The sequence below is a fragment of the Grammomys surdaster genome, unplaced genomic scaffold, assembly GCF_004785775.1.
Source record: "Grammomys surdaster isolate TR1022 unplaced genomic scaffold, NIH_TR_1.0 213, whole genome shotgun sequence".
In the NCBI taxonomy this organism is placed as follows: Eukaryota; Metazoa; Chordata; class Mammalia; order Rodentia; family Muridae; genus Grammomys; species Grammomys surdaster.
This window is the reverse complement of record NW_021604658.1, coordinates 4,378,048-4,404,773: the sequence shown is the minus strand read 5'-3', so window position 1 is coordinate 4,404,773 and position 26,726 is coordinate 4,378,048. Positions and strand designations below refer to the sequence as shown.

The 26,726-nt window shown below is 48.6% G+C and overlaps 2 protein-coding genes and 1 long non-coding RNA gene across 5 annotated transcripts in view; 1 reads left to right on the top strand and 2 right to left on the bottom strand.

The window, feature by feature from the left end:
- Positions 1-2,133: 2,133 nt before the first annotated feature.
- Positions 2,134-8,332, top strand: LOC114625149. 2 transcript variants are annotated; one of them, XR_003712016.1, is made up of 5 exons: positions 2,134-2,258; positions 2,355-2,472; positions 2,583-2,696; positions 7,642-7,707; positions 8,166-8,332. It is a non-coding gene; the product is annotated as an uncharacterized LOC114625149 (long non-coding RNA). The 2 variants fall into 2 exon arrangements; XR_003712015.1 differs by having other exon boundaries at positions 7,642-8,332.
- Positions 2,837-8,290, bottom strand: Supt4h1 (SPT4 homolog, DSIF elongation factor subunit). The gene is made up of 5 exons (XM_028772427.1): positions 8,180-8,290; positions 7,583-7,689; positions 4,274-4,329; positions 3,866-3,919; positions 2,837-3,695 (listed from the first exon to the last, which is right to left on the bottom strand). The coding sequence occupies exons 1-5, from the start codon at positions 8,246-8,248 to the stop codon at positions 3,628-3,630; spliced, it is 354 nt and encodes a 117-aa protein (XP_028628260.1). The 5' UTR covers positions 8,249-8,290; the 3' UTR covers positions 2,837-3,627.
- A 2,062-nt stretch (positions 8,333-10,394) lies between the features above and the next one.
- Rnf43 (ring finger protein 43) overlaps positions 10,395-26,726 on the bottom strand; it is a 76,057-nt gene continuing 59,725 nt past the window's right edge. For both annotated transcript variants that reach the window (XM_028772402.1, XM_028772403.1), the window contains exons 4-10: positions 18,583-18,657; positions 18,341-18,472; positions 17,711-17,815; positions 16,303-16,464; positions 15,655-15,757; positions 13,698-15,047; positions 10,395-11,787 (exon numbers count right to left, since the gene is read on the bottom strand). In XM_028772402.1, coding sequence (XP_028628235.1) covers positions 11,744-11,787; positions 13,698-15,047; positions 15,655-15,757; positions 16,303-16,464; positions 17,711-17,815; positions 18,341-18,472; positions 18,583-18,657 — 1,971 coding nt within the window. In that variant the 3' untranslated portion in view covers positions 10,395-11,743. The remainder of the gene's footprint in view (positions 11,788-13,697; positions 15,048-15,654; positions 15,758-16,302; positions 16,465-17,710; positions 17,816-18,340; positions 18,473-18,582; positions 18,658-26,726) is intronic.

Here is a 26,726-nt window from a genome sequence, read left to right as displayed (position 1 = left end):
AGGAAGGAAGGAAGGAAGGAAGGAAGGAAGGAAGGAAGGAAGGAAGGAAGGAAGAGAGAAAAAAGGCAAGAAGAAGGAAAAAGAAAACAAGAGAAGGGAAAGGAAAAGAAGAAAGGAAATGTGTAGACGCCATGATTTAAAAGTCATTGGGTCAGGGTTGGCAGAGGCTGCAGGTCTGGGTCACAGGGTTCTTGCCCTCAGTAGGAACGTTTTCATCACACACAGGGTCTGTGTCCCATCAGGTTGTGGTGGAAGCCACAATCAGGCTCAGGTGGGGGAGGGCAGGGAAGACAATGCAGAAGAGGATAGGGATGTGGACACATGTTGGCAGGTGCCTAGGACTTGGAGATGAATGGAAGATGCTGCTGAAGAGAACTGAAGGGCTGGCCCCATTTCCCTTTGACCCCCTCTCTGGCCCAGTACTCCACTGTCTTGTGGCTTAGAGATCGGGGACTAGAGGCGTTAAGTAGGGAGGTTAGCAGGGTCTGGGGTGGAGGGACGAGGTGTTATGACTTCAAACGAAAAGCTACTGCCTCACAGTTCTGCCTAATCCTCACACCAGTAACCAGATGAGAAACATCAGTGTTCAACTGTGGACTTTGTATGAGCTAAGGCTCCACTACTTAATCATGGCTAAGCCACTTTAACCCTCACAGCTTGTCTCTTTGTTGCTAAACAAGGACTATGTTCCAGGAGTTTCGTAAAGATGAGATCATGGATGTCAAAGACATTCGTCAACTATCAAATACTATTTACATGAAAGTCTTTATGGATACTAAGTGGGAGCTAGATTACCAGTCAAGTCTGTCTACCTGCCTACCTGCCTCTGATATACTCAGAGATCAGTCGTCTGACAGGTGCCAGGCCTGGAGACCGAGCAGCTGGCTGTAGACAGACTGAGGGTAACATGGTGGCTACCTGAAGAGCTGGGTCTGGCCCTAACCTGGCAAACCATCCTGTCACCCTTATTCTTAGGGAAACTGCTCTCTGCTGAGACATAGTGATTCTTGCTCTACCAGCTTCCGGTCACCACTGTGCTGCCACTGTCCCCATCAGCTTTGAGGAGACCAATCAATACCAGAGGCAGAACATGATGATGAGGCAGCAGTCTTTTTTTTTTTAAATTTATCTTTTATATTTATTTATGTGATGTATATGAGTACACTGTAGCTGTCTTCAGACACACCAGAAGAGTGCATCAGATCCCATTACAGATGGTTGTGGGCCACCATGTGGTTGCTGGGAAGTGAACTCAGGACCTCTGGAAGAGCAGTCAGTGCTCTTAACTGCTAAACCATCCCTCCAGCCCGAGGCAGCAGTCTTAAAGCAGCTCGGTGGGTGCTGTTTCTAGTTTTGTCTGCGCTGAATCTACCAGATTGAAGGGGAGGAGCCTTGTCCCCTTCGAGGGACAGGGGTCAAACCACTGAACAAGACACCAAGAGGATCCAGGCCTCGTAGTGCATGCCTGCCTTCACAGTTACTTGGGAGGCAGGGGGATCCCAAGTTCAAAGCCAGCCTGCATTAGAGTGACTTTCTAGCCAGTGTAGAAAATTAGTGAGGTGTGACCCCAAAAGTGTAAGGGCTGGGGATAGCTCAGTGGTAGAATGCTTGCCTAGCATGTATGAGGCTTGAGGTTTAACCCCCAGCACTGAAGGAGTTGGAGGTAATGGCTTAAGACCGGGGCCCACTCAAACCTCCTAAGCTAGGGTGGGTCTAAACTTCAGCAAGCACTTAACACTTAAGGAGGTAGAATGCAGATAGCAGTCCTGGAATTTGAAAGGCCTCTGTGCCACAGGACAGCCTACCCTGCGAGCTCAGAACCTGTCTTAAGCGTCTTTTGGCTCAAAGGAATGGTGGGACTCTAGCACATTCTTGCCTGTCTGGGCTGCTGGGCAGGATGCTAATCTGGGTTCCAGTACAAGATGAGAGGGATGGAAAGCAGCTCCCAGGTGGGGGAAGCTGCAACAAGACCCATGCCCCTCATGGCGAACAGCGGTCGCCTTTCACTTCCTGTGAGATTGACAGTTGGGGCCCAGGAGGTGTGGGACTCAAGCAGCCCCAGTGTGGTTATTCGTGCAGGTTCTTCTTGTCTCCCCTCCCCACAACTGTTTCCATTCTCAGCACACAGTCGCATCCGGGTCATGTACACAGAACAGCGGCTGGGGCTTTCCAGGGGACTTCTGAGCAAGCCAGTGAAAGCTGAGGTGTTGGTTCCACAGTCTAGTCCCTCTTGGGGAAACGTTTGTTCCCTCCAGGAGGTAAGTTCCAGCCTGACAGAGTTACTCTGGCTAGCCAAGGCCCCTTCCAAATGAAACTCACTGAAGAACTTGCCAGTGATGGTGTTTTAATTTTAGATGGCTGGGCTAGAGAACTCCTTCAACAGCTCGGCTTGGGATGGAGAGTGATGATCTGTTCCCTCAGAGCTTGATGGTGCAAGTGAACACACTCCTGGTGGGGAGCTGTTGAGTGGATGTGAGTAGCCTAGTCACTACCAGCTTGTGTTCCACGGGCTGGGACGACAAGCACAGGGTCAAGAGATAGCCACTGGGGTCAGCAGATCTTCCTTCTCATCCTTTCTACAGGTGACAACTATCTGAGACAGAGCCCAGTGCAGGAACCTCCACTAGCAAGGTGGCGCTCCCCCAGCAGGAAGGTTCTGGGCATCACCCCCAATGTTGACTAATTGTGAAGACGGTGTAAGTACTGAAGAATAGCAGAATATATTCTTCATTTCTAGTCCTTTCAACCCCGAAATACAGAGACAGGGTAAACAGGAGTAATCACTCCTACTTTACAGATGGAAACTAAAGAGAAACCAAACTGGGGATACAATTTCTATGATTTAAGTGAGACTATCTGGTAAATGTTTTATTATAAAAACGACATTGGCCAATGTGACATTACCCCGGCTCCCTTCTTAGCCAGAGGAGGGCCTGTTTCCATGGAAGCACAAAAACCCAGATCAAGACCCAGCAGCCACTAAGGGTACCAAGGGGAATGTGAACTGAGACTGACAAAGGTACAGCAAGAGCAAAGAGAAGACACAAAGGAAGAAAGAGAAGTTAAAGAGTGTCAAGGGTGAAGGCAGAGCCTTGGATTCCTCCAAAAGAGGGTGCGCACCAGGTTTACAGGACAGAACTGACTTCCAGTCAGCACAGGACAGCAGGTCTTCCCATGATACAACAGCAAGCACAGCAGAGCAGCCGTACTCCTCAAAGGCAGGCCAGAGAGAGGACGTCAGCTGAGCTGCCTCAGAGCTCACCAGGCAAGTGAGGCCTCACTGTAAGAGAAAAAGGCACACAAGGCACGGGCCTTAGTACCCTTTTAAGTATGTTCCAAAGGTTCATTTTATTGTTATTACACCAAAGTCCTGCCCATGGACAAAGGCAAAACTCTGAACGGAGGTGGGAAATCAGCATCTGACTCTCCTGATCCAGCCTCTGAGAATCCACCCAGACACTTCACCAGTGGTCAGACAGTGAGATGACTTAAGGCCGGATGCGCTGCTTCCACAGAGTCTGCTGATCCTGAGACGGAGGGCAGGGGAGTCTTTGGGGTCCCACCTGTTTAGTTCCACAAGAAAACAAGTATAGGAGTAGAGAACAAGATGCTATGGCCTGCACCTAGCTAGGTCTTTATTGCTGTGTCTCTGGATTTGTAGGCCACTCCTCGACTTTTCAGTTCCCGCACAATTCCTATGACAGAAAAAGAAACAGTCCCATGAGAGAGTCACGAGGATGAAGATGGCCCCGCCCCACCCCTGGCACTGGAGTTGCCTATCACCTACGATCCAGGCAAAGAGCTACTGGGACACAGGCTTCTGCTGGGCCTGGCAGATGCCCACTGCTGCTGTTACAACTATTACCTTGGGGCAAGCGACCAGTGACTGACACAGCATATACACCTGGCTTGAAGTTACCTGAGGAAGAGAGGAGATTAAAACAGGAATGAGTTAAGACTGAAAACCAATGAAGAATTAAGTCAGAAGAGAGGCAGGGTGCACGTGAGTGGTCTAGAACACTCCACGGTGCACATGTGGAGGTGAGAAGACAGTCTGCAGTCAGCTCTCTCCTTCCAACATGTGGGTCCCCAAGAGCAGACTCAAGTTGGCTAGTCTGGCGCTGCTGAGCCATTTTGCCAGTCCCAAGACTTGGCTTTTCTCTACCCCCATCTTTCCCACATGGCACCATGCACCCTGCTGATTTAAGACATCCTTGCAGACCCTTAGGCACATTCTCAACACTGCATGAGCCAGGATAAGAAAGACACTTACTGACACGCTGCCACTTGGAGACCCAGCTGTCCTCTGGACTCATCATCGCAATGATTCTAGAGAGGGAAGATGAAGAGTCAGCCTGAGCCTGCCCTGCTAGAGGGGGCTACTGAGCAAAGCAACAGCTCCAGGAGAGGCACCTGAGGAGAAAGTCACCATGGGAAAGCTGGGACGCAGTTCTAACCCTGGAAAGGAGCTGACTTAGGAAGGGAGTGACAAAGGCCTTTCAGTCTATGTCCATAGACCACCAGTTAGACGTGCTTTACCTGTGGATATCCAGCACTGACGACAACCAGTCCAATTACTAGGCATCTGGAACCTGGTGCAAAGGAATCCAAACAATGGATCCGCTTCCTGGAAGGAATCCCTTCCTTCAATGAGCTGTGCAGTCTCAAGTACAGTTGGAGACATTTCACAGATTTTCACCAGTGAGACTCAGGTTGAGATAGTGCATGCAAAGTACCTAGTACAGATACTGACAGAGTAGATGCCAAGGGTCCCTTTCCATTCCATCAGTCCTTTGGCAGATAGCTCTGCTTCCATAGGCTAAGGAGCAGAAAGCCTACTCAAGGGCTAGAAAGCCACTATGTGAGGAGGCAGGTGCTATAAGGAGCTATGGAGGTTATCTGATAATCATCCAATCAAATAGTTTTTTAGGAACTGACACTGCTGACTGCCTCTCCATGGCCACCCCCATTTTCATGGCAACAATGCTGACGTCCAAGAGAGGAAGAAGGGTGAGACAGCAAGTAGCTCTTCAGACTGATCCTGGGCAGGCAGTTACACAGGCTTTCCCCCCCAGCTCCAGTACTTCCTCTGCCCTTCACAATCGACCTTCTCAATAATAATATTTGAAATGCCCTTTCTACCGCATCTCAACCTCCTCTGAAATCCTACAATTCTAGTCAGGCCTGATCAGGTAGCTTACAATTCCAGCTACTCTGGAGGCTAAAGCAGAAGATTTCAGTCCAAGGTCTATTTGGACAACTTAAAAATAACCCAGTTTCCAAAATAAATTTAAAAAGAGGGTTGTTCTACAATGGTAACAATTAAAAGATATAATCTACACTCAGCAGGATGGCGCTACAAAAACAACAAACAAGAAAGCCAGGAGTAATACACATCCATAATCCCAAGGCTCTGGAGACAGAGGCAGGTGGATCTCTGTGAGTTCAAGGCCAGCCAGGAGACAGAGAAACCCTGTCTCAAAACAACAAAAAAAAAATCCACAAAATACATAAATAAATTAATATAAAACCCAAACAAACAACAAAAAAACAAAAACCCAGAAAGCAAGAGGAGCTAGGAAAGAGGGGAGAAACTGGAACCTTAAAGTACTGCTTTTAGGTTCCTGAAACAACTAGTTGCTACATTATGATACAGCAATTCTATGAACAGATATGTACCCAAAAGCTCTGAATCAGGGATTTAAGCAGGTATGTGTAGTTAACCTACATAAGTGTATTCTTCACAATGGCCAGACAGTAAGTTATGGCATCAACAGATAATTTTTTTAAAAAAAATCTATCTATCTATCTATCTCAAACTTTAAAAAGAAAGAAACTTTTAGAAACTGAAGAGGCAGCTCGGTGATTAACAGTACAAACTGTTCTTCAAGAGGACCCAAGTGTAGTTCCCTGCACTCACACAGGGCAGGTCTCACTGCCTGTAACTCTAGCTCCAAGGGGATCTGAGGACTCTGGCCTTCTTGGGCACTTGTATTCATGTGCACATAGCCATACACATACATAACTTTAAAAACAAAGCACATCTTTAAAATAATTTTTAAATAGGTTAAATTGGTAAGGATTCAAAGTGACTTTTTGCTTTTATCTTACTGTGTACCTCTTAGCATCTCTCAAACAGGTGTTCCCTTACAGATGGGAGTGAGTCCATTTTACATTTTGTATTTTTAGATGAGGTCCTCGAGATGCAGCCGAGAGCTACCTAACACTTGTGTCCCCCTGCCTCAGCTTGAGAGCTAGGTCTAAAGGCTGTATCAACACAGCTTCGTCTTTAATCATCAACCTTGAATGGCTAGTGAAAAAACAAAGGGACAAGAAGACAGGAATGTGCATTTGCACACACAGGAACTGAAGGTTCCAAATCAGTATCTCTTTGCCCAATCTTTTATTCTCCCCAAAATGACATCAGCCACACCTTCATAGAACTTTAACAAACACTAGGCTTAAGCCCAGCTTATGTGAGGATCTTTAGCTGGCCTGCAGTCCAGAAGAAACTTAGCAATGCTGCCGCCTTGGGGAAAAAAACCAGACCACTCTTGCTTCTCTCACTGTTTAATTTTTCTAGTTAACTTGAGGGGCATGTGTGCACACATGTGTGTGTGCCCTGTCTCTCACATATGCATGCCAGGGTGAATGTGCTGAGGTCAGAAAACAATTCTAGGAACTTAGTTCTCTCCTGCCACCTTGTGGGATCCAGGGATTGAGGTTAAGGTTATCTGCCCTGCCATCAGGTATCTTAACCTGCTGAGATATCTAGCTGGTCTCATTTGAGACAGGGTCTCCTGTAGCTCAAACTGTGTATCTGAGGCTTGCTCTGAACCCCAAGTTCTCTGGTGTCTCCCTCTTAGATGATAGGATTATAGGTGCAAGCCACTGTATCACTAAGATACTATAGGAGGGAGTAGATTACTGTACCTGTAGCCCTTCATTTTCCAAACAGATCTTTCACGTAGCCAACACTTTTGGAGAGCATTAGGAATCAAACCCAGGGCCTTGCACATGGTAGTCACATGCTCTACTGCTGTGTTATACTTCCAACTCTTCAGCATTTAGGATCTACCACTTTGGACATCCCATGTCAAGCACTAGTATACAACATAAACACAATCACTATAATTGAGCAGACAAGAGTTGTGAAGCGTTACTAAATAGGACTACAGAAAAAGTACACACCATTTAAAATGTCCTCCTAGCCACTGTTTAAAACAGTAAAGATGAAAATAACTTCAATATTTATTAACCAAATAACCCTAAAACACTATTTCAACATTTAACGAATCTTTAAAAAATTCTTATTATTTGACATTCTTTTTCTTCATGCTGAGTCTTTGTTTGCTGGTATGTATTAGACACTTAAGCATATTCTAATGTGAACTAGCCACCATGTCAATTACTCAGTTACAGAAGTTCACAGCTTCTGGGCTGGACACTAAGAATTAGTAGCTCTCCGAAGAACTGCCGAGACCAGCTAGTCTTACGTCGTCAAAAATCTGACCCATATTAATTTCTTGGGTCACAGCCAAGATGGTGCAGAAGTAAATAAAGGAGCACGACAGGGGCTTACCCATCAAATGAAGAGCTGGTGCAGTCATAAACCATCTCTCTGTTGCCTTTCATTTGTAGGTATGCATCGCAATTGTCACACCCATCATATTCAAACTGGTCTATGGTCTGAAAAGGAAAAAAAAAGTGAGTATGAGTAAAACAACGTATTAGTATTTCGACAAAGTCAATCCCTTCCTTCCCTATATAACCCAACACCTACTGCTCTCCAAACTATTCCTAAACTCCACCTTCACACCTTTTTGCTCTCGTTCCTAACTCGGCTTATACATTTTCTCTAGTCTCTTTGGGGTCAGGTACCCTCTCCGGCTACTCTCTCTGCTGCTTTGGCACCAAGCGTCTTCTCAGTCCAACACAGCATGTTTACCGAACGTCTGTTGGGGCGACAAACCTGTGCTAGGTTAAGCTGAGAGCTGAAACACAGCCCTCAGCAGGCACAGACGCCCAGCTCACGCTCCCTGGACGTTAACAACGGCTTCCTTAGGCTTCCCATTCACTGACTCTCAGTCCTTTTCTTTCCTGTGTCTGAATCCATTTCACTCTCTTTCTCCAATTTTGCCTCCCCAATTGCTCCTACAAACAAGGCCCCGACAGATACCTTGACTAAGGAGCACAGCAAACAAGCCCGCAGATGCCGCAGGTCCTTCGGCACCGTCTCCAGGGCCATCCTCACCGATATGACAATACAGGCTCCACCGCCACAGGAAGTAAACAGACCATTACCCAGAATGCCAGCCGCTTCCTTTATGTAACTTCCGTTTCCGGTGCAGGCACTCGCAGGCCCCACCCCTCCCCCCTTGGAGAAGATGGTTTCTCCCGCAGGAGCGCTGGGCGGGGCACCCGACAGCCACCTGAGCCGCGCGCGCCCTAGTCACCTGGACTCGCGAGAGCGAGCGGAAGACGGAGCGCAGGGGTAGTTGGGCCCGAAGGGGCGGAGTAGCAGAGTGCGGTGGGTGCATGCGCAGGAAGCGTGGCGCGGAGCGACTTGCGGAACTGCGCACCACTACGCGGGCCTTTTGATGTCGCCGTCTGGCTGCAGGCCCGGGTTCTCTCCAGATTCTCCAGCAGAACCTAGATTGTTTTGTCTGCTTGTTTTAATTTGTTTGCTTATTTATTGAGACAGTAAATGGTAATTCCTATGGTGCTCCTACTATCTAAGTACCGGACGGTGACCTTGAACTTCTGATCTTCCTGCCTTCACTTTCCGGGTGCTGGGATTATGGGCGCGCACCACCACGCTTGGGTATTTGACTTTTTTGACACAAGGCCGGCTTGGTTCTCCCGGCCCTCATCTCAGTCCCCGGAATGCTCAGAATACAAGCCCGCCGCTTCACCCTAGGTCGTTTTAAAGCTTGAGGCAATGAGTCTTGCCTTTCTGGTTGTCTACAGAGACAAAAAAAAAAAAAACAACCAACGAGGCCCCACCCCTTCTTGTAACTGCGAGAGCGTGATAGGGTTTCGTTTGCGGTCCACTGGATTGCTTGCGGGGGCCGCGCCGAGGGGGGGGGGGTGGGGGGGCGGTGTTGGGTTGGGGGAAATGCTTATTTAATTCTTCCTAAAAGCCTCTCGATTGCGCGCCTGGCTCATAATTTACGTACGCTTTGTAAACTCTTGGCACATTTAGACATAATTCCTTGAGAACATCTGTAGATATCTCACGTCTCATACTCTTTCCTCCACCCCAGCTAGCCAATGTACTGTTTAGGACGCAAAATTCCTTGTCTTCTGAAGTGGCACCCAGACACTATCCTGAGCAAACCAGACAGAAGTACGAGGTCTGGTGCAGTGTGAACAGAGCAAAGGCTCTTCCCGACTCCCCCACAGGAATGGATACAGAGAAAAGCACCATTTCTCTTGGAGTGTAGGCAAAAGCCTGGTCATTTGTGTTTATCTGAATTGGAGCGCTGGGATAGAAATAGTTGCAGTCTCTGCTGTTTGCCTTCAGCCCTTCTAATTGAAACTGAACTACAGCTAGACTGATTCTTGGCTTTGTCTCAAGGTGCGTTCAAATGGGGTCAGTGACTGGGCTTTAGATACTCTCTAGCACTCTTTTCCGTTTGGAATATATTTTCAGTGTGCTATCTCATGTAAGTCTTGTATCAACTCTGAAGGAGGATCATTTTATTTATGGAAAAAGGCAGGCACCCTGCTGAGGAGCTGGCTCAGGACCCACCACATAAAAGCTGGGCATGATGGTATGCTACTATAATCATAGTACTGGGGCCTGAGATAGGCAGATCCCTGGAACTCCAGGCAAGTTCAAGTGAGAGACCCTTTTTGTTGTTTGTTTGTTTTCAAAGTCTTTATTTTGTAGCTCTGGCTGCCCTGGAACTTGCTATATAGATTAGACTACCGTCACACTCATGTGAATACACGTGTATGCACATTAGACTACCCTCACACTCATGTGAATACACGTGTATGCACACATACCAAGGATCAGTATTTGCTTACAATATTGTAAGGTCACAAAGTCACTGCAGCATCAGAGTCATCAACAGTCCAATACAGATAAATTACTGAATCATGATGAGAACCAGGCATGCTGTTCTCTCTGATCTTTCTGGGGATTTAAAACTACCCTATCCTGACTAGCTTTTGACATCACCAGTAGCATATGAAATCAGAGGGAATAATGGTAAATGCTTATAATTCCAGTAACTGGGAGTGGGAAGAGGATCGCTTTGAGGCTAGATCTCAGATGTCCAGTGAATTGGGGGTTAGGCTGGGCCTCAAAAATCCAACAAAAGAAAATAGAGATGATGGAATTGTTATCCTGAGTGAAAAATCATAAACAAAACCACAAAGCCAGATCATATTTATGGATAAATATATATTAGCAAATAAATACATTTTTCAACATAGTGCCTGATTCAAGCATCTTTCTGTCTGGTTCAGATATAAATACCATGTGGGTGCCTGGATGCCAGTCTCCCCATTGACTCTGAGGCGGGAAGGTTCCCAAGGAAGATCCCGTGTCCATCTTGTCCCCACATTCACATTCCAGGCAAGGATGCTGCCTGAGGGGCTGACAATGGTTAGGATGCCGGGGCGAAGAGGCACAGGAGGCCCATCAGCCCTTGCCCACTTGGTACAAGCTGCCCAGACCAACTTTTTGCTCCAGTTCCACTTGCATCCTTTCAGTCGGGTCACTGGTTTGTATGGCTTATAGGTCACACTTTATCTTCTCCATCTGTGCTCCACAAACCCCTCGGAGAAGACTCCTGTCCCTGCTCGGCTCTAGCTGTGCTTCCTCTGCCTTCATCTCATCCCCCGTCTTCCCAGATGAGGTTTAGTAGACATTCCTTTCTGCCTGCCTTGGACTTAGAGGCAGAAGAACTTCAAGGAGCACTAATTCTCTCCACTCCTGTTCTCAACCTCAGAGGAACTGGGAGTTGCCGGAGTGACAAGGAGTTTGATAATCAAAAGATGGATCCCAGGTCTCTCACAGTCCCCACCTCTGGGACAGAACTCTATTCCTTGGCTCCCTAAAGCCTGCAGGGTAAGATTGGTTTAAGAACAGGAAGGAAGAACTACTCCTCTAACTAGGATAGTAGTTCAGGGTCCCCAACACCTCCCTGAGCACCAAGCAGTCAGGTACAGGCTGGAGAAGATACAGAGACCTCTCTTGGGACTGAGGCTCACCTAAACTCCTTGTTCTTTTGTGAAGACAGGAAATGATAAACCTGAAGTTGCCTCAGTGAAAGGAGGTGAGATGTGGTCATGGTCATGCACTCAGCTTGTGTGAGCTTGAAGCCTGGGGCAAAGGAGACCCAGCCGGGAACCCGGCAGGGCTTGAGGAAAGAGCAGCACCTTTAGGACATCTAGATAGTCACTCATAGCTTCCTGTCAAAAACTCAGCCTTTAGGAGTCTACCCCACAAATGCATACTGGATACTGGCTGGTTGTCTAGCTGGACACAAGACTTTCTGCACTGTAGGTGTGTTCTGCAGACAAGATTGGGAGCTGGGGGCAGGAAATAGCACCTCCCATCACCCACCATCACCACTCTTCTTCCAGTGGTCCCAGGAGGTACTGGCAAAAAGAGATGCTTGCTAAGGTCCTGGCTCCTCCCAGGAGCAGGACCCTGTGCCAGGGAGAACCCTGAGTCGTCTGGAGCACTCTGGAACTCGCCGTTGGAGCTTCATCTGACCATCTCACATCACACAGCCTGTTCACACAGCTCCTCAAGCTCCTCCTCTGAGCCTGTATGAGAAGAGAGGGGAGAGAAGAGGTCACCGAGGGTCCAGCTAATCTCCTGCTTCTCCCACCTGTGGAGGCTGTGGCAGGGAAGGGAACCACAGAGAGGGAGAAGCAGGAAATATGTCTGCGAAGGTGACTAGGTTGAAAGCTGAGAGGAGCCCACTGGGAAATGGGAGAGAAAAACAAACCTAGAGAAGTACTCACAGCAACCGCTGTGACTAGTACTTACTATTCATTCATTCACCTGATAAATATTTATTAGACATTCATTGTGAACTTGGCTTGCTACCACTTGCTGAACAGAATATCCAAAAGAATAGGCTAGCAGAGAAAGCATGCAAGCACATGGATATTATGTGTACGTGGATATTATGTGCACATGGATATTATGGCAGTGAGAGAGAAGTAAGGTCCTAAGAGACATATTGAAGAAAGAATGCACATCTGAGTAGCAGAGAGGAAAAACTTTCTGACAGTGAGTATGCACGAGTTGGTTTTACAGAAATGGTAAGAATTGGGTTTATAGGGACAGGGTAGTCAGTGGGACATTCTGGGCGGCAGGAACTATAATTCGTGTTTACCCAACTTGATTAAAGCAGAGGGCAGAGGAAGGGAAGGGAGCTAGAAGGACGTAGATGGTGCTGGAGCACTGAAGGCCACATCAGGTTAGATTTCTCCTGCCTGTGGGCATAACACCATTTGATTCTAGATAGTTCACTGAAAGGCTGACAGTCCTGACAGTGGCGTGGAGGGACAGAGGGAGCTGGGCTGCACAACTCTATGGGACGCAACACTAGGTGTGCAGGCCTCTCAATTTCATGACCCTGTCAGAGGGAGGCTCCTGCTTCGACCTTCAGGCTGTGCTCCCTATGGGCAGGGGCCATCAGCAGCAGACCTGAGACAATGACAGACCTGACAGAGGCACAGGAAACAATGAGCGTGACGGTCAAACAAGATGGAAGCACTGAATTTAGAGCAAAAGGTGGTCTGACTCTGCCAGCACTGGAAGCAGATGTGACAGAGTCCAAAGGAACCATCAAACACCTGGTCCATGCTCATATCACATGACCGTGGACACTGATCCTACATACTAACTATTTGCATGCTTGTCTCTCCGTGGACCTAGGTGTCCTGGATGGCAAGCTCCACGTCCTCAGATGCCTGCCTAGGACCTAGCATATAGCTAGCATGTAATCAGGAGGAGGAAATGAATGAATGAATGAATGAATGAATGAATGAATGAATGACAGTAGCTCTCAAGCCCTGCCTATAGGATTCTAGGATTTGTATTTCAGGATCTCTGGGGTCTTCCTTTGAGGTAAAAGGGTCCTTCTAGCAATGGCTATAGGCAAAGAGGTATACCATCCGTACAGTGTCTCTCAAAGGTGGGAAGTAGTGAGTCTTGGAAAGGATGGATGGTTTACACAGACAAATGTGCAAAGCTTTGTCTTAGAGCTGAGGATTCAGAGTTCCCATGACTACGTGGCTGGCCTTATTAACAAGAATGCTTGGAAGAGAAGCCTTAGTGGTTTCTTCTCTCTCTCTCTCTCTCTCTCTCTCTCTCTCTCTCTCTCTCTCTCTCTCTCGTTTGTTGTTTTGTTTTTTAGACAGAGTTTCTCTGTGTAGTCCTGGCTGTTCTGGAACTCACTCTGTGGACCAGGCTGGCCTTGAACTCACAGATCTGCCTTTCTCTGCCTCCGTAGTGCTGGGATTACAGGCATGTGCCGATACTGCCAGGTACCTTAATGGTTCCTTTACCAAAACCCAAGGCCCCTGAAAAGCTGAGAACCACCTATGATTTCTGTGCTTCAGGTGAGTAATAATCTCCTCAACCCCTTGGCTCTTTTCACCTGCCCTCCAACATCCAGATTCAGTTTCCTCTTCCCAGAACACCAGCTTCCCTGAACACTCACCAGGCTGGGCTGGCAGCACCTGATAGTGTGAGTAAGGACATCTCCTGTCCTCTGGGGTGTCAAAACTCCACTTGGAATGTCCCTCTCCAGGTAAGCATGGTCCCAGAGGCTGGCGGGGATTCAGATACAACCACACTGGCTGTGAACTTGAGTAACAGGGGCCTGGGACTTCATGTAGCAGCCTCCTCTCCAGGCCTGGAGGTCTGAACATCAATGGAGGAACTTCTGGGGGCCAAGGGTATGCAAGACTGGGGCTATAGTGGGGGGAAACTGTGGGGCAAGCTGTGTGCATAGTCAAGTCCTGGGGCAGAGAGGTTGGCAGGGGTTCTGAGGGGCCACCCCGCCGTTTTCTCTGTGAGTGTCTGACAGTGAGGCTGGATTTCTGCAAGTTCAAAAGGCTGCAGGGGTTGGGGCTGGGACAGGGGCTAGGGCTGGCAGCTTCTGCTAGGCCAGGGGCTGGCTCTGTAAGGGCCCTGGGCCGTTGTGGGTCGGGGAACATTGAAGGAGCTGTTGGGTTGGGTGCGGTGAGCTGAGATGGCTCCAGCTGAGTGTGAGAAGCAGCAGGCCTGGACAGTGGGATCTCAGTTTCTGGGCCAGGCTTCCTGCCACGCCACTGCAATTGCTTTTTGTAGTGGTGGTGGCGGTGACGGTGATAGTGTATGTGGCTGGAAACCTGGGTCTCCTCCGTGGGTACCACTGAGTCCAGTGAGCGGGGTCGAGAGGTCACACTAGTTTGCATCCCTTTCCCTTGGAGATCCCCTTCAGGGCTACAGTATACCAAGGGGTCAAAGTCACTGCTCAGGGAGCTTCGGAAGGTAGAGCTGCTGCCATGGATGCCCTGCAGGCTGATGTCCGTGCAGTTGACCACTGAGTCACTGGAAGAGCCATGACAGGGCCCTGAGCTGGAGTCACTGGCTGGCCCATCTGCCAAGTAACCACTTCGTTCTGTACAGTAGCTTTCTCCAGACCCGCTGCTGTCGTGAGGCCTGGCCCATCGTAGGGCCCCTGGGCAAGCTGTGGGATGCTGAGAAGTACATCGGAGGCGATTCAGCCCCCAGCCCTGTGCATACCGGTGCGGAGATACTGCCAAGTGCTGCTGTTCTTCTGGTGCCCGGAGATGTGAAGCCCTGGGAAGGCGCTGATGCCGAGAGCCCATACTTGACTCCTGGGAGGCTAGAAAGGGTCTAGGTCTTGGGGTCTGGGCAACCGAATTCCTAGAAGGGCCCAACAGGTAGGCAGAAGGGAGATGATAGTGGGCATGGCCAGGATGCTGGCGAATGAGGTGGAGTCTTCTGCCTGGTTCCTGGTAAGATGGTGAGGCACCCAGAGCCTGGGAAAATGAATCTCCCTCTGGGAAAAGAATACAGAATATGGACATTTGGTTTCACAAGCATAGACTTCATACAGAGAATGAACTCAGAAAGTTGTAGGTACCCATCTGATCCTGTATAGCTTCTGAGCTCAGTTTGGGGAACAAAGAACATCTAATCTACAATATACCCACACCTGGCCTTAACCTGCTCCTTGTGGCCAGGCTGTCCATCCCTGCTCCTGCCACCATTCGCTCTTTCACCCAGGACTACCATGAGCTCACACTGTCCTCTTGGCTGGACTAGCACAAGTTTCTTTTTCCTTAAGATGTTGATTTCACTTCCATCTTTTAGAAAATTGCTATACCAATTTTACTAGAATAGGGTCCTTTATGGCCAGATCATTAGAATAACAAATTTGCAAACAAATCAGATTTAGAAGCAACACTGCTGTGAAAACATATTCTTTAAGAAAACAAAGAGGGCTTCAGTATGGACAATCCTTCCCGACAGACAAGGTGCTCTCAAGCAGTTCGCAGCTGAAGCTAACATGGTGGAAACTGCTTTTCCTTAGCCTCACAAGAGGAACCCTTTCCCACAGACAAATTTGTCTGTACACACAGAAGGGCCCTCAGTTCACCTCCTACCTATGATGTTGAACATGCAGAGGGGGCAAGTCCGGTGCTGGTGTAGCCAGGGGTCCACACAGGTTCGATGAAACTCATGGAGGCAGGAAATGACCCGGAGCTCCTGAGGCAAACAAGAGTGCCCCAACCAAAGGTTACAAAGACCTCCCTAGCCCCCTCTTGGCCTTCCCTTCCTGCAGTCACCTCCTTGTAAAGGAACAGAGAGTAATGGTGGTGTGGACTTTGGTAGCTGGTAGATTTGTGTGACTCTGGGCAAGTTTTTGGTTTTACTTTTTTTTGAGACAGTTTTACATAGTTCTTTTCCTATCACCCCAAGGCTGGATCAGAGTCACGTGCCACAATGCCTGGCTCAAATTTCTTAACAGTTTCTGCTGTCAGTAAGGATAAGCACCCAATCTATTCTCCAGCCTCCTCTGTCATGTGGCTAACGTGAGATAATGTGTTTAAAGCGCCACTGTGGCCCAACACAAGTCTCCCTCTCAACAATTCTGCTGCTTGTTCTTAGAAACTCAGCAAAATGGCCAAATCTTAGAGTGATCTCTGCCTTGGAGGACACATAGACTCAGGTATAGTTGTGATGTAGTCATACCTAGACCTGTCCACCCCAGCCCCAGCTACCTTCCCCATCTCCAGCCCGGCCCACCTCACCTGTCCCTCTGAGAACTCTTCCAGACAGATGGCACACACGGGGGCTGAGCTGCAGCTACTCCCTGAGTCTGGCCACTCGGCTCGAGCCCGTCTACAGCTGGCTTGGTACCTCCTGGTGGCCAGCTGGCTGATGGCCCGGGCTGTCCGCTGCTGAAGAGGATCCTGGGAAGAGGAATGGAGTTCATATTGAAGCAAGAGCTCTGCTTTCCTCTCTCCTGGGCCCCAGCATGGACTCAGTTCCATCACTCCATTAGATGGAACAGCCAAATGAGTGCCCTCGAGGGGGCACCCCTTCTGAGCCCCTGCACAGCTGGGACCGTTCATCCTACTAGTTCACTACATTCCATTAGGCCTTTCTTCCTTTGATGACACAGGATATTATTATGTGGGGCTGGAGAGATGGCTCAGTGGTTAAGAGCACTGACCGCCCTCCCAGAGGTCCTGAGTTCAAGTCTCAGCAACCACATGGTGGCTCCCAAACATTTATAATGGGATCCGATGCCCTCTTCTGGTGTATCTGAAGAGAGTGACAGTGTACTCACATCAGACAAATGATTCTTTTAAAAAGTATTACTATACTATTCGTGTGGATGGGTATTTTGTCTGCATGTATGTCTGTGCACCTGGGGCACGAAAGGGTGTTGGATCCTCCTGAACTGGAGTTACAGACAGTAACTCCCATGCTCACCCATTGCTGGTCGGTGCTACATCATTAATTTCTTGATGCAGACTCGCCTGGACTGGTTTAGAAAAGGTTAACCCTGTCTCTCCAGCACGCCTGTTCCTCTTTGCCATTTCACTGTTGTGTGTAGCAAGCATATGCTAACATCAAAAATATTATACATCCTGCTTCCTTTGTCTGCTTTCCCTGCTCCCCCCCCCCCCCATGAAAGCTGATGTTTTGTTTGTTTTGTTTGTTTGTTCCTTTGTTTTGTTGAGACAGGGTTTCTCTGTGGAGCCCTGGCTGTCCTGGAACTTGCTCTGTAGACCAGGCTGGCTTCTAACTCAGAGAGATCCACCTGCCTCTGCCTCGAGTCTTGGGATTAAAGGTGTGTGTCACCACCACTACCCTGCTGGATGATAGCTTCTTAAGAGTGGAGGGTTTTGTTTTATTTTGTGTTTTTTGGTCGTTTTTATTCATGGTGCTGTTCCCAACACTTGGAACTGGTATATATTACTCGGTATATATGATGAATGAGTGGGTGGACGGATGGATGGATGGATGGTTGGATGGACAGATGGATAAGAGCTATGAGGAGAGGCTGCTAAAACCAACAGAGAGCCTAGAGTTTTCATTTAAATGGAGGCACTCTCATGGTCATAAAGACCCCTGTCTGTCTCACACCCTTCTTTCTCCCTCCACACTTATACCCACACCAACTTCTATTAGGCAACCCAGACTGCTCACCGGTCTGCTATGGTGGGGGCGGCACCTGATGCGCAGCACTGAAGCCAGGATGATCACAAAGATGGTACCCACCACAGTCAGGAGGATCCACGCGTCATAATTTGCCTGGGGATGTGGGTGGGGGAAGCAGAGAAGAAAAGGGTCATACTCTAGAAAGAGCCAGGCCAAGTTGGGAAGGAATATAGGAGTAAAGAGAGGGGCTGAGAGCCGTGGGCTTCCCACCCGAGGGATGAAGAGATGGAAGATGGATTAGGCAGTCCTCCCTGCTTGGGGCTGCAGGAAAGAAATCTCTAGATCCAGCTATGAGAAGTGTTATCTGGGAAGCTATGTTTGCAGGCAAAGGAGGAAACAATCCATTTGTGAGGTGCGAGCTACTTGCTGGAGAGCACTTAGGGGTCAGAGCCTGGGAGCCTGGCAGGCAGACTTCTCTTCTCCATGCCATTAAACCACAGAGCTGAAAACTGTTTCAGGACCCATCAGGCCCAATCTGTTCATCTTGTAGATGAGGCTCAGAGAGTGGGAGAAACTCCCCGAGACACAGGGGTTGAAGGTGGAGTAGAGGGTTTCCAGGGGGCTAGTGGATAAAGTGGAGGTGACTGCACATGCAAGGCTGAGACCTGAGGTGCTTACCCAAGCTGGGGGCTCCTTCAGCTCAATCCACACATAGGCCTTCCGATTCTTGTACACAAACTCCATCAGCTTCTCGGCATCATTACCCCAGATCAGCACCACTGGCTTAGTCAGCCCCAGGGGCTGCTGCAGCTGCAGAGAACAAAGCCCCAGCAGGGCTGTTGTGACTTCTGCTCCCACCCCAAGAACCCGACCTTCCTCCATCCAGACCCTCCCTGGAACACCCTCATGTCCCTAAGCACCTGCTCGGCAGCTGATCGATCCTCCGTGATGTCAAAGAGTACTGCATTGGCTCCTCGCTCGCCAGCCATCCTGGCCTGCAGAAACAGAGCAGAGGCTTGTCCCACCCCAACCACGGCTCGCACATTCATCTCTCCCTAGGATGCATGCCCTGATCCCTCACAAGTACCTGTGCAAGGAGTCAGGGAACTCACGTGTATATGTGCAAAGAGTCAGGGAGCCAGGGATTCCTGGCAGACCCAGTTCACTGCCTTCAAAGAATAGCATTCATTCTTTTGTTTTGAAATGGACCCCTCACTCAGGCTTCACTGGGTACCAGATGGTGGCTTTGGCTCTAGGGTAAGACACAGCCCCTGCTTAGGGATCAAACAGTGAGAACAAAGGGCAGGGAGTGACTAGGAGTTGGAGAAAGATAAAGTTGAAAAGAGAAGAGCAGAGGACCCAACCCTGCCTAGCCAGAGGCAGCTATGGAATGACAACCTCCAGGAGTGAGGCCCAGGCATAGTGCTGAGAGCCTGAGACACTGTTCTGACTTCCATGGGAGATCTTCAACCTCAGTGTGTCACCCAGGGGTGCTCTCTCCCTGTTACCCTCTAGCTTGCCAAACTCTTTGGTTCCAATTCAGGGCCTTAAAGAGTCCTTGTCCAGTGCTTGACCCCTTCGTCCTTTCCCTTAGGATGGCCCGACTGAAGAGGGACTAAAGGGCTGCTCCCACAAGGACACGGGACACGCCTGCGCACAGGTGCACATGTACGTTCACCAAGGGCTCCCAGACCCTTTCTGAGGCAGCACAATCTAGCCAGCCACGTAGCAGCAGCAACACAGATAAGAGTCAAAGACAGAACAAGAGGAGGGAACCTGGGGGCCTTCGAGGGGGTGAGAGGAGGAAGATAAGAGAAAAGAAGCCACAACCAACTGTCAAGTACAGGCGCTGTGAAGGAGCTGCTCCCGGCCTGCTATCAGACCTCCCAGACTTCAGGCTCAAAGGCTGCTGCCTCTACTACCATCTCCCTCCCAGGGACCCTGCTGAATCTCTGAGGCCTTCCTGCAGGCACTGAAGGAGTTAACTCTTCTGCAAGTCACAGTGGCAGGAAGAGGAGCCGGGGTTGGGACTCACACTCCCAGTTCTTTTGATCTATGCTGCCTTCCCAGGGAGAGCCTGTTGGGGCAGGTCTCCTGCCAGGTAGGCTGGGAACAGCTTTGTCCTCTGCTTTCTGCTCCCCACTCCCCAAGCAGTGGCAGGGGCTAGTGGGCCCCTCAGACCCCCCTGCAGGCAGGGGACAGGGAGAGGGCATTGAGACACATTTGAGCAGGTGTGTGTGTGTGTGTGTGTGTGTGTGTGTGTGTGTGTGTGTGTCTGTATGTCTTATTTTGGTTAGGATAAGTTTTTTTTTTTTCTCTCTCTTGCTCCAGGGAGTTGGGCTGGTCCCTCTACAGGCCCTGCCTAGCCTAATTGACTCCCATCCAAGCCCTGAGGAGATTCTCGGACTCTACAATGGACTGGAGAAGAAATTGAGAAACTGCAGCTTCTCAACCACTTCCTCTCTGAAAGACCAGCCCAGCTGAGCTCCCCCAGATAAATTGTCAGGGCCCTGCAAACAAGGGCTTCCAAGGAGTGCTGAGAGAGGAGCCCTTGATAGGGGGATCCTACTGATAATTTCAGTCCAGGGATGGGTGAGGAGTGGGAGGGGTACCCTAGCAGTCACAGAACGAGAGTCTCAGGGCCTCTAAGCCCAGTGTAGCCTGGCTTGGGGATTCCCTTCTTTAGAGATATTCCTACTTCTTTGAAGAACTGGGGTAGGAGCAATAGAAAACAATTACTGATGAAGTTCAAACGCCCTAGCCCATTACAGCCCATAATTATAAAGTTGTAAAAGTGATCAAAGAACCCAGAGAGTTTGCCAACAGGAGAAAATAAACAGGATTTTCTGGCAGTGGGTTCCTGAGTCCAGTGTTCTGGGGACAGAAAGCAAGATTTGGGGCTGAGTAGTCCAGACGGGACTCTCTGTAACCCCTGCTCACTCGCACCCAAGAGTAGAAACTATAGTCTGAGGTGTGGAATCTGGGAGACAGAAAGGATGAGTAAGCTCCTACAGCCAGAAACCCAGGCTTAGAAAGACAGCTCAGAGACCTCTCTGGATGCCTTGGACCAGCAAACAAGCAAGGCTCCACCAGGACCCAACTCGGAGGGAGCTGAGATCCTGTCTCTTGATCCACTAGACAGCTGTTACATTTTCCTCTACAGACCACAGTGGCTGTTTCCATACATCTTCTGTTTATCCATAATATAACTGCGCCTACTACGCCCAAGTCAGCAGTTAGAAGGTCAAGACTCCCCATGCACATAAAACTAAAATGCTCACGACAATATTTTAGAGCAGTGGTTCTCAACCTTCCTAATGCTGCAACCCTTTAACACAGTTCCTCATGTTGTGGTGGCCTCCAGCCATAAAATAATTTTGTTGCTGCTTCATGACTGTAAATTTGCTACTGTTATGAATCGTAGTGTAAATATCTGATATTCAGGACGGTCTTAGGCGTCCCTTGTGAAAAAGTTATTTGACCCATCAAAAGGGGTTGAGACCCACAGGTTAAGAATCACTGCTCTGGAGCATAAACGAAAGGAACACTTCAGAATGCTCTTCAGAATGGTCACAATCTGACACAAATACTTAACACACACACACACACACACACAAAAAAAAAAAACCAGATACATGCGAAGCAGCTCCCTCTGATGGGGAAATGGCCTTCTTCTACCTGCTCCAGGCACCTCCAAGAAACACAGACTTAGCAGAATATTGTGTTACAAGTTCATTTGGCCAAAGAGCTGCTGGGAGGAATGCCAGAAGGGATTTCTGCCTCTACAGAGCTGGGTCAGGCTACAAAGATTCAACAGGACCAGTGGCAAGAGCCAGAGAGCAAGGGCAGAGAGAAGAAGGCGTATGTTCCTTACTGAGATCTGCCCTTCCCAGAGTGCCAAAGCGTGAATCCCGGCTCTGCTCCCACTATTAGCTGTGAGACTTTGGGGCAACTCCTCAGGGCTTCCGTTTTCTTTCCTGTAAACTGGGACAATAACGGACCCTGCTGCAGAGAGCTACTGTGACATTAATTACTCCATGTAAAGTACTTAAACTTATGCCTCGTGTGCTGCTATTATATCAACTATTGTATATGGTTTGTGTCCGTGAGTTCATTTATTCCTTAAGATTCCCTAAGACAGTCAGGAACCCAAGACTCAGGTCTGCGGACACGAACACTGCCCGTGGACATGGTGACAGCTGTGCTTCATCCAGAACTTCAGCCCCCACAGTACCTACTTTCTGGTCTGTTTTGTCTTAAGGTGAGGTCTCACTGTGTAGCCCAGGTTAGCCTTAAACCCCACAGTCATACTACTGACTTAACATTCCTGTATGCTGTGATCATAGGTGCATGCTACCACATCTAGCTTGAGAGTACCTTCTCTTAACCATAGGGTGGTGATCATCTTGGTACCCAGCTACATGTCCCTGAATCTAATTCCTCCTGTTAGGTAAAAGGCCATTGTGCTTGTCCAGCCATGATAGGGGGAGTGGAGACGAGAGAGAAGCAGATGCTAATCCAGGTGCCATGGCAGGAGCAGTCATAAAAACAAAAACGTCAAACAGAATTACAGGGAGGGTTTCAGAGAAGAGCAAGAAGATACTCTAGAAACAGACAGACAGCTTTTGTGAACTCTAAGAACACACAAGTGAAGATTGTCCAGTGGTGGGGCACACACTTGGCATGTGCAAGGCTCTGCATTGAATCCCCGGTACCAGAAAAGAACAAACCCAAATGAAACAAAACAAGCCAGCAACATTGAAGGTGACTGATGTCTGTCTGAGACAACAGAATGGTCACTGTCGTCATTTATTGAACGATTGGTACTGAATTATGCGTTTGCATCTCTACTGTCCCATTAGATCCCCATAACTAGGGCAGGAGAGATGGCTCAATGGTTAAGAACACTGGCAGCCATTTCCAGAGAACCCAGGTTCAATTCCTAGCACCCCCACATGGTGGCTCATGGTCATCTACAACTTCAGTTCCGGAGGATCTGATGCCCTCTTCTGGCCTCCGAGGGCACCAGGCATGGATGCCTATGGTACACAGACATGCATGCAGACAGAACACTAATATCCATAAAAAATTAATTAATTAAAAATATCTCATGCTTATTCATGTATAAATCCCATTATTACTCATTCTCCTTTCACAGATAAGGGATCAAAGTCCAGTTCAGATGGGTGAGCCAGAGTAGATGGTTATACTGAAGGGTAGCTGCTGAGCCGCAGGTCAACTGTTCAGAGCTCCAATCCTACCAGGGATGGAGCTTGCTCTCGCCCCGTTTTCCCTCCCCTTTCTCTTCGGTTTTACTTATTAATTTTTACAATTTTTATTTTATATGTATGAGTATGCTGTCACTGACACACCAGAAGAGGGCATTGGATCCCATTACAGATGGTTGTGAGCCACCGTGTGGTTGCTAGGACTTGAACTCAGGACCTCTGAAAGAGCAACCGGTTCTCTTAACTGCTGAGCCATCTCTCCAGCTCCATTATTTGTTTTGAGAGGGTCTCATATTTCCTAGGCTAGACTTGAACTTGATATGTAGTCGAGAATGACCTCAGACTTCTAATCCTCCTGCCTCTACCTCCTGAGTGCAAGGATTATAAGCACATACCACCACACCTGACTTACCATTAATATTAAGGGAAAACCAGAACAGAGACCAATCTGGGAGAGTGATTTTAATTTTTTTCTTTATCAAAGACCTTATCTTTCCATTACACTTCCTAAGAGCCATAATGTGTATGCGTGTGTCTCTGTGTGTGTCTGTGTGTGTGTTCCACTAAACCATCTATATGCATTATTTGTCTTATTGTATAATTTGTATTAACATACTGAACTTAAGAGAATTCTAGAAAGCCAAAGCAAAAGTAAGTATTTTAGTTTGGCCTTTGAGATTTCTGAGACATTTGCAGACTTTTGAGCAGGGAACTCTAGGAAAGCTCCCGTTGGCTGAGTCAGGTGATAGGACCTGACTGGCATGCTTGGGGAAAGGGCAATTCCCTTAGCAGTGAGAGAGGAACCAGGTGCGATGGCTCATCCTCGAAGTCAGTGTAACTTGACTGAGAAGCTCCTAGGGGATTAGGAAAGGGTACCGCTGGGTGTGTCTGTGAAGATGTTTCTGGAGAGCTTAATTAAAGGGGAAGACATGCCCTGATGTGGGCTGCCCCATCCCACAGACTGGGGCCACAGATGCAATGGAGGGGAGGAAAGGACAAGTCCCACTAGCATAGCTTTGGTGTGTGTGTGTGTGTGTGTATGTGTGTGTGTGTGTGTGTGTGTGTGTGTGCTTCTCTACGCACCATGCTCTCCTATCATGGTGCCTCAGCATGGGCATAGAAACACTAAAGTTATCTACTACTGTCTGAAGCTTCTGAAGACATGGGCGAAAATAAATCCCCATCTCTTAACTTGTTCTTGTAGCTATTTTGCCACTGCCACCAAAAGTCTAATGCACTAGGCAAGGGTGGCCTTCACAGAAGAACAGGACCTGTGGTTACCAGGTATAGTGGCCAGGCACTCCCTTAGATCCTTGCCATGCTTTCTGATGTTGTTTTATTTTTACTCTTCTTTGGACATGGTCTTATGTAGAGTATGGTCTAATCAGACACTGTTAAAACAACTGCAGGGAGCTGGGTGTGGTGCTGTACACCTGCAACCCCGGCACGGAAGGGTGGAGGCAGAACAGGGACTCTTAAAGCCAGCCTAGCCTACACTGTGAGACCCTTGTTTTAAACATCAAAGACGTCGGGTGCCCTGGGTGGGAGAGTCAGAGTTAGATGTCACACTTGCTGTGAAGTTTCCAGAATAAGATATGCCCCTTCTGCAGAAAGTAAAGAGAAGCTGGGGAAACTCCCTCTGAGCCTCTCTGAATTCTCCGTCCACTCCCAGCTCTCTACTCACGCAGAGCAAGCCCCGAGCCTGTGCTTCCTGAACAAACATTTCTCCAGATTTTGTAAAGCAGGAGAAATTCAATATTCATAAGTAGGGTAGCCCCAGTCCAAAGAAAATCCGCAGCTGTAAAGGTCTGTGGCCTGCAGCCTGTGGTGCTGTGAATGAGAAAGGCCTTCGTGGGCTCAGAGGCTCACACATGTGGTCCCCAGTTGGCAGAACTACAGAGGAGAGGCAGAGGCCAGCCTGGGCTACCGAGTGAGACTTTGTCTCAAAATCCAAAATACAGAGGATCTGGCCCATGTTCCCCCTGGGTATGGAGGTAACTGTCATTATCAGTGAAGGGTCACAGGTGGCAGGTAGCAGGCCAGCAAACCAGAGAGCCCAGGATAGCTGGGCCACTGCACCCGGGAGACGGGAGGCTGCGCGGTGAGGCTGCGCGGTGAGCGCTGCTGAGCCTCCGTACTCCCATCTAGGGCTTCTCTTGTTTGTTTAGCTTAGTTTGGGTTTTGGAGACAGTTCTCTATGTAGCCCAGGCTGGTCTCAAGCTTGTGATCTGTCTGCCACAGCCTCCTGAGTTCTGACATTTTAAATTATTTTAAGCATTCATTTTATTTATTTATTATTTTTGAGACAAGGTTTCTCTGTGTCACCCTGCCTGTCCTGGAACTCAGTGATCTGCCCACCTCTGCTGAGAGTAAAGTCATGCACCACCACCTTCTGGCTTATTTTCAGGTTTTGTGTTTTCCAAGACTGGGTTTTTCTGTGTAACCCTGACTGTCCTAGAACTCACTCTGTAGACCAGGCTGGCCTCAGACTCAGAGATCTGCCTGTCTCTGCCTCCTGAGTGCTGGGATTAAAGGCGTGCGCCACCATGCCCAGCCTATTTTCAGTTTTATTTGTGGCAATTAACTTACATTTTAGTGGGAGGTTGTTTTCGTTTTCTTCTTTGAGTTTTTGTTTTGTTTTTGAGACAGAGTCTCATATATCCTAGGCTGGCCCTACAGTGTGTGATTAAGGTGACAGAATTTCTAATTGTTTTGCCTTCGTCCTGAAGGGCTGGGATTATAAGCACCAAGCCTGGCTTCATGCATTGTTAGAGAATAAACCCAGGGCCTGGTGCAGTTTAGGTAAGGCTCTCTGCCACACAAGCCAGATCCCCCGCCCTAATTTACACAGATCCCTTGCGCAAGCCAAAGTTATCTTGCAGTGAAGTAACAAACCTCACAGAAGACATGTAAAGGCTGTATGGAGAGTGATGGCTTCTACTTAGTATTTCGTTTTCCTTTTCTGAGCTGAGGTTTTCTTATACCGCACTGACTGATCTGGTACTTACTATACAGCCCCAGCTGGCCTCGAATGCTCAGTAACCCTAGCTCTGCCTCTTGAGTGCTGGGCTCGAAGGCAAGAGCCATCACACCTGGCTCTGCTTTGCTGTTCATGTGAAAGAGTGCTCAGATGCTTCTGTGGCAATGAAACAAAGTGACACCCCACCCCATATGTCCCAATCGATTGTCCTTGTACTGAGGTAGGGAAAATCCTCAGGAATTTCTAAGAGATGGAGTGGGGTGAAGGTGTATAGGGCAGGGGTGGGGTAGGAGCTCATGCTGGGATGAAACTCCAGAAAGTTCTAGGACTGGTCAGCGGACTTAAAGACAAAAGCATGGATCTCAGCCTCTCTTGGATGGGTTGTGAGCTAGACGAACTTCCGGGAGTCAGGCTTAGCATTCTTTTTTTGTTGTTTTTGTTTTTCGAGGCAGGGTTTCTCTGTTTAGCCCTGGCTGTCCTGGAACTCACTCTGTAGACCAGGCTAGCCTCGAACTCTCAAACTCAGAAATCCACCTGCCTCTGCCTCCCAAGTGCTGGGATTAAAGGCGTGCGCCACCACCGCCCTGCCAGGCTTAGCATTCTTAAAATGATTTGCTATTATTTTCTGTGTATGGGTGTTTTGCCAGAATGTGTGTGTTTGTGTACCTGTGTTCCTGGATCGTGTACAGGCCAGAAGAGGGCATCAGAGTCCCTGAAACTGAGTTACAGATGGTTGTGAGTGCTGAGAATTGAACCCAGATCTTCTGGTAGGGCAGCTAGAGTTCTTAACCACTGAGCTGAGCCACCTTCCCAGCCTTAAGGGTTGTATCATTCTTTCTATCTATCTTTCTTTCTT

Coding starts and splice junctions, on each gene's coding strand:
- Supt4h1 (XM_028772427.1), bottom strand. CDS start 8,248: ATGGCCCTGGAGACGGTGCCGAAGGACCTGCGGCATCTGCGGGCTTGT. Junction 3,920..4,273: donor CTCCAAGTGGCAGCGTGTCA/GTAAGTGTCTTT, acceptor TCTCTTCCTCAG/GTAACTTCAAGCCAGGTGTA. Junction 3,696..3,865: donor CACTGGTCGCTTGCCCCAAG/GTAATAGTTGTA, acceptor TTTCTGTCATAG/GAATTGTGCGGGAACTGAAA.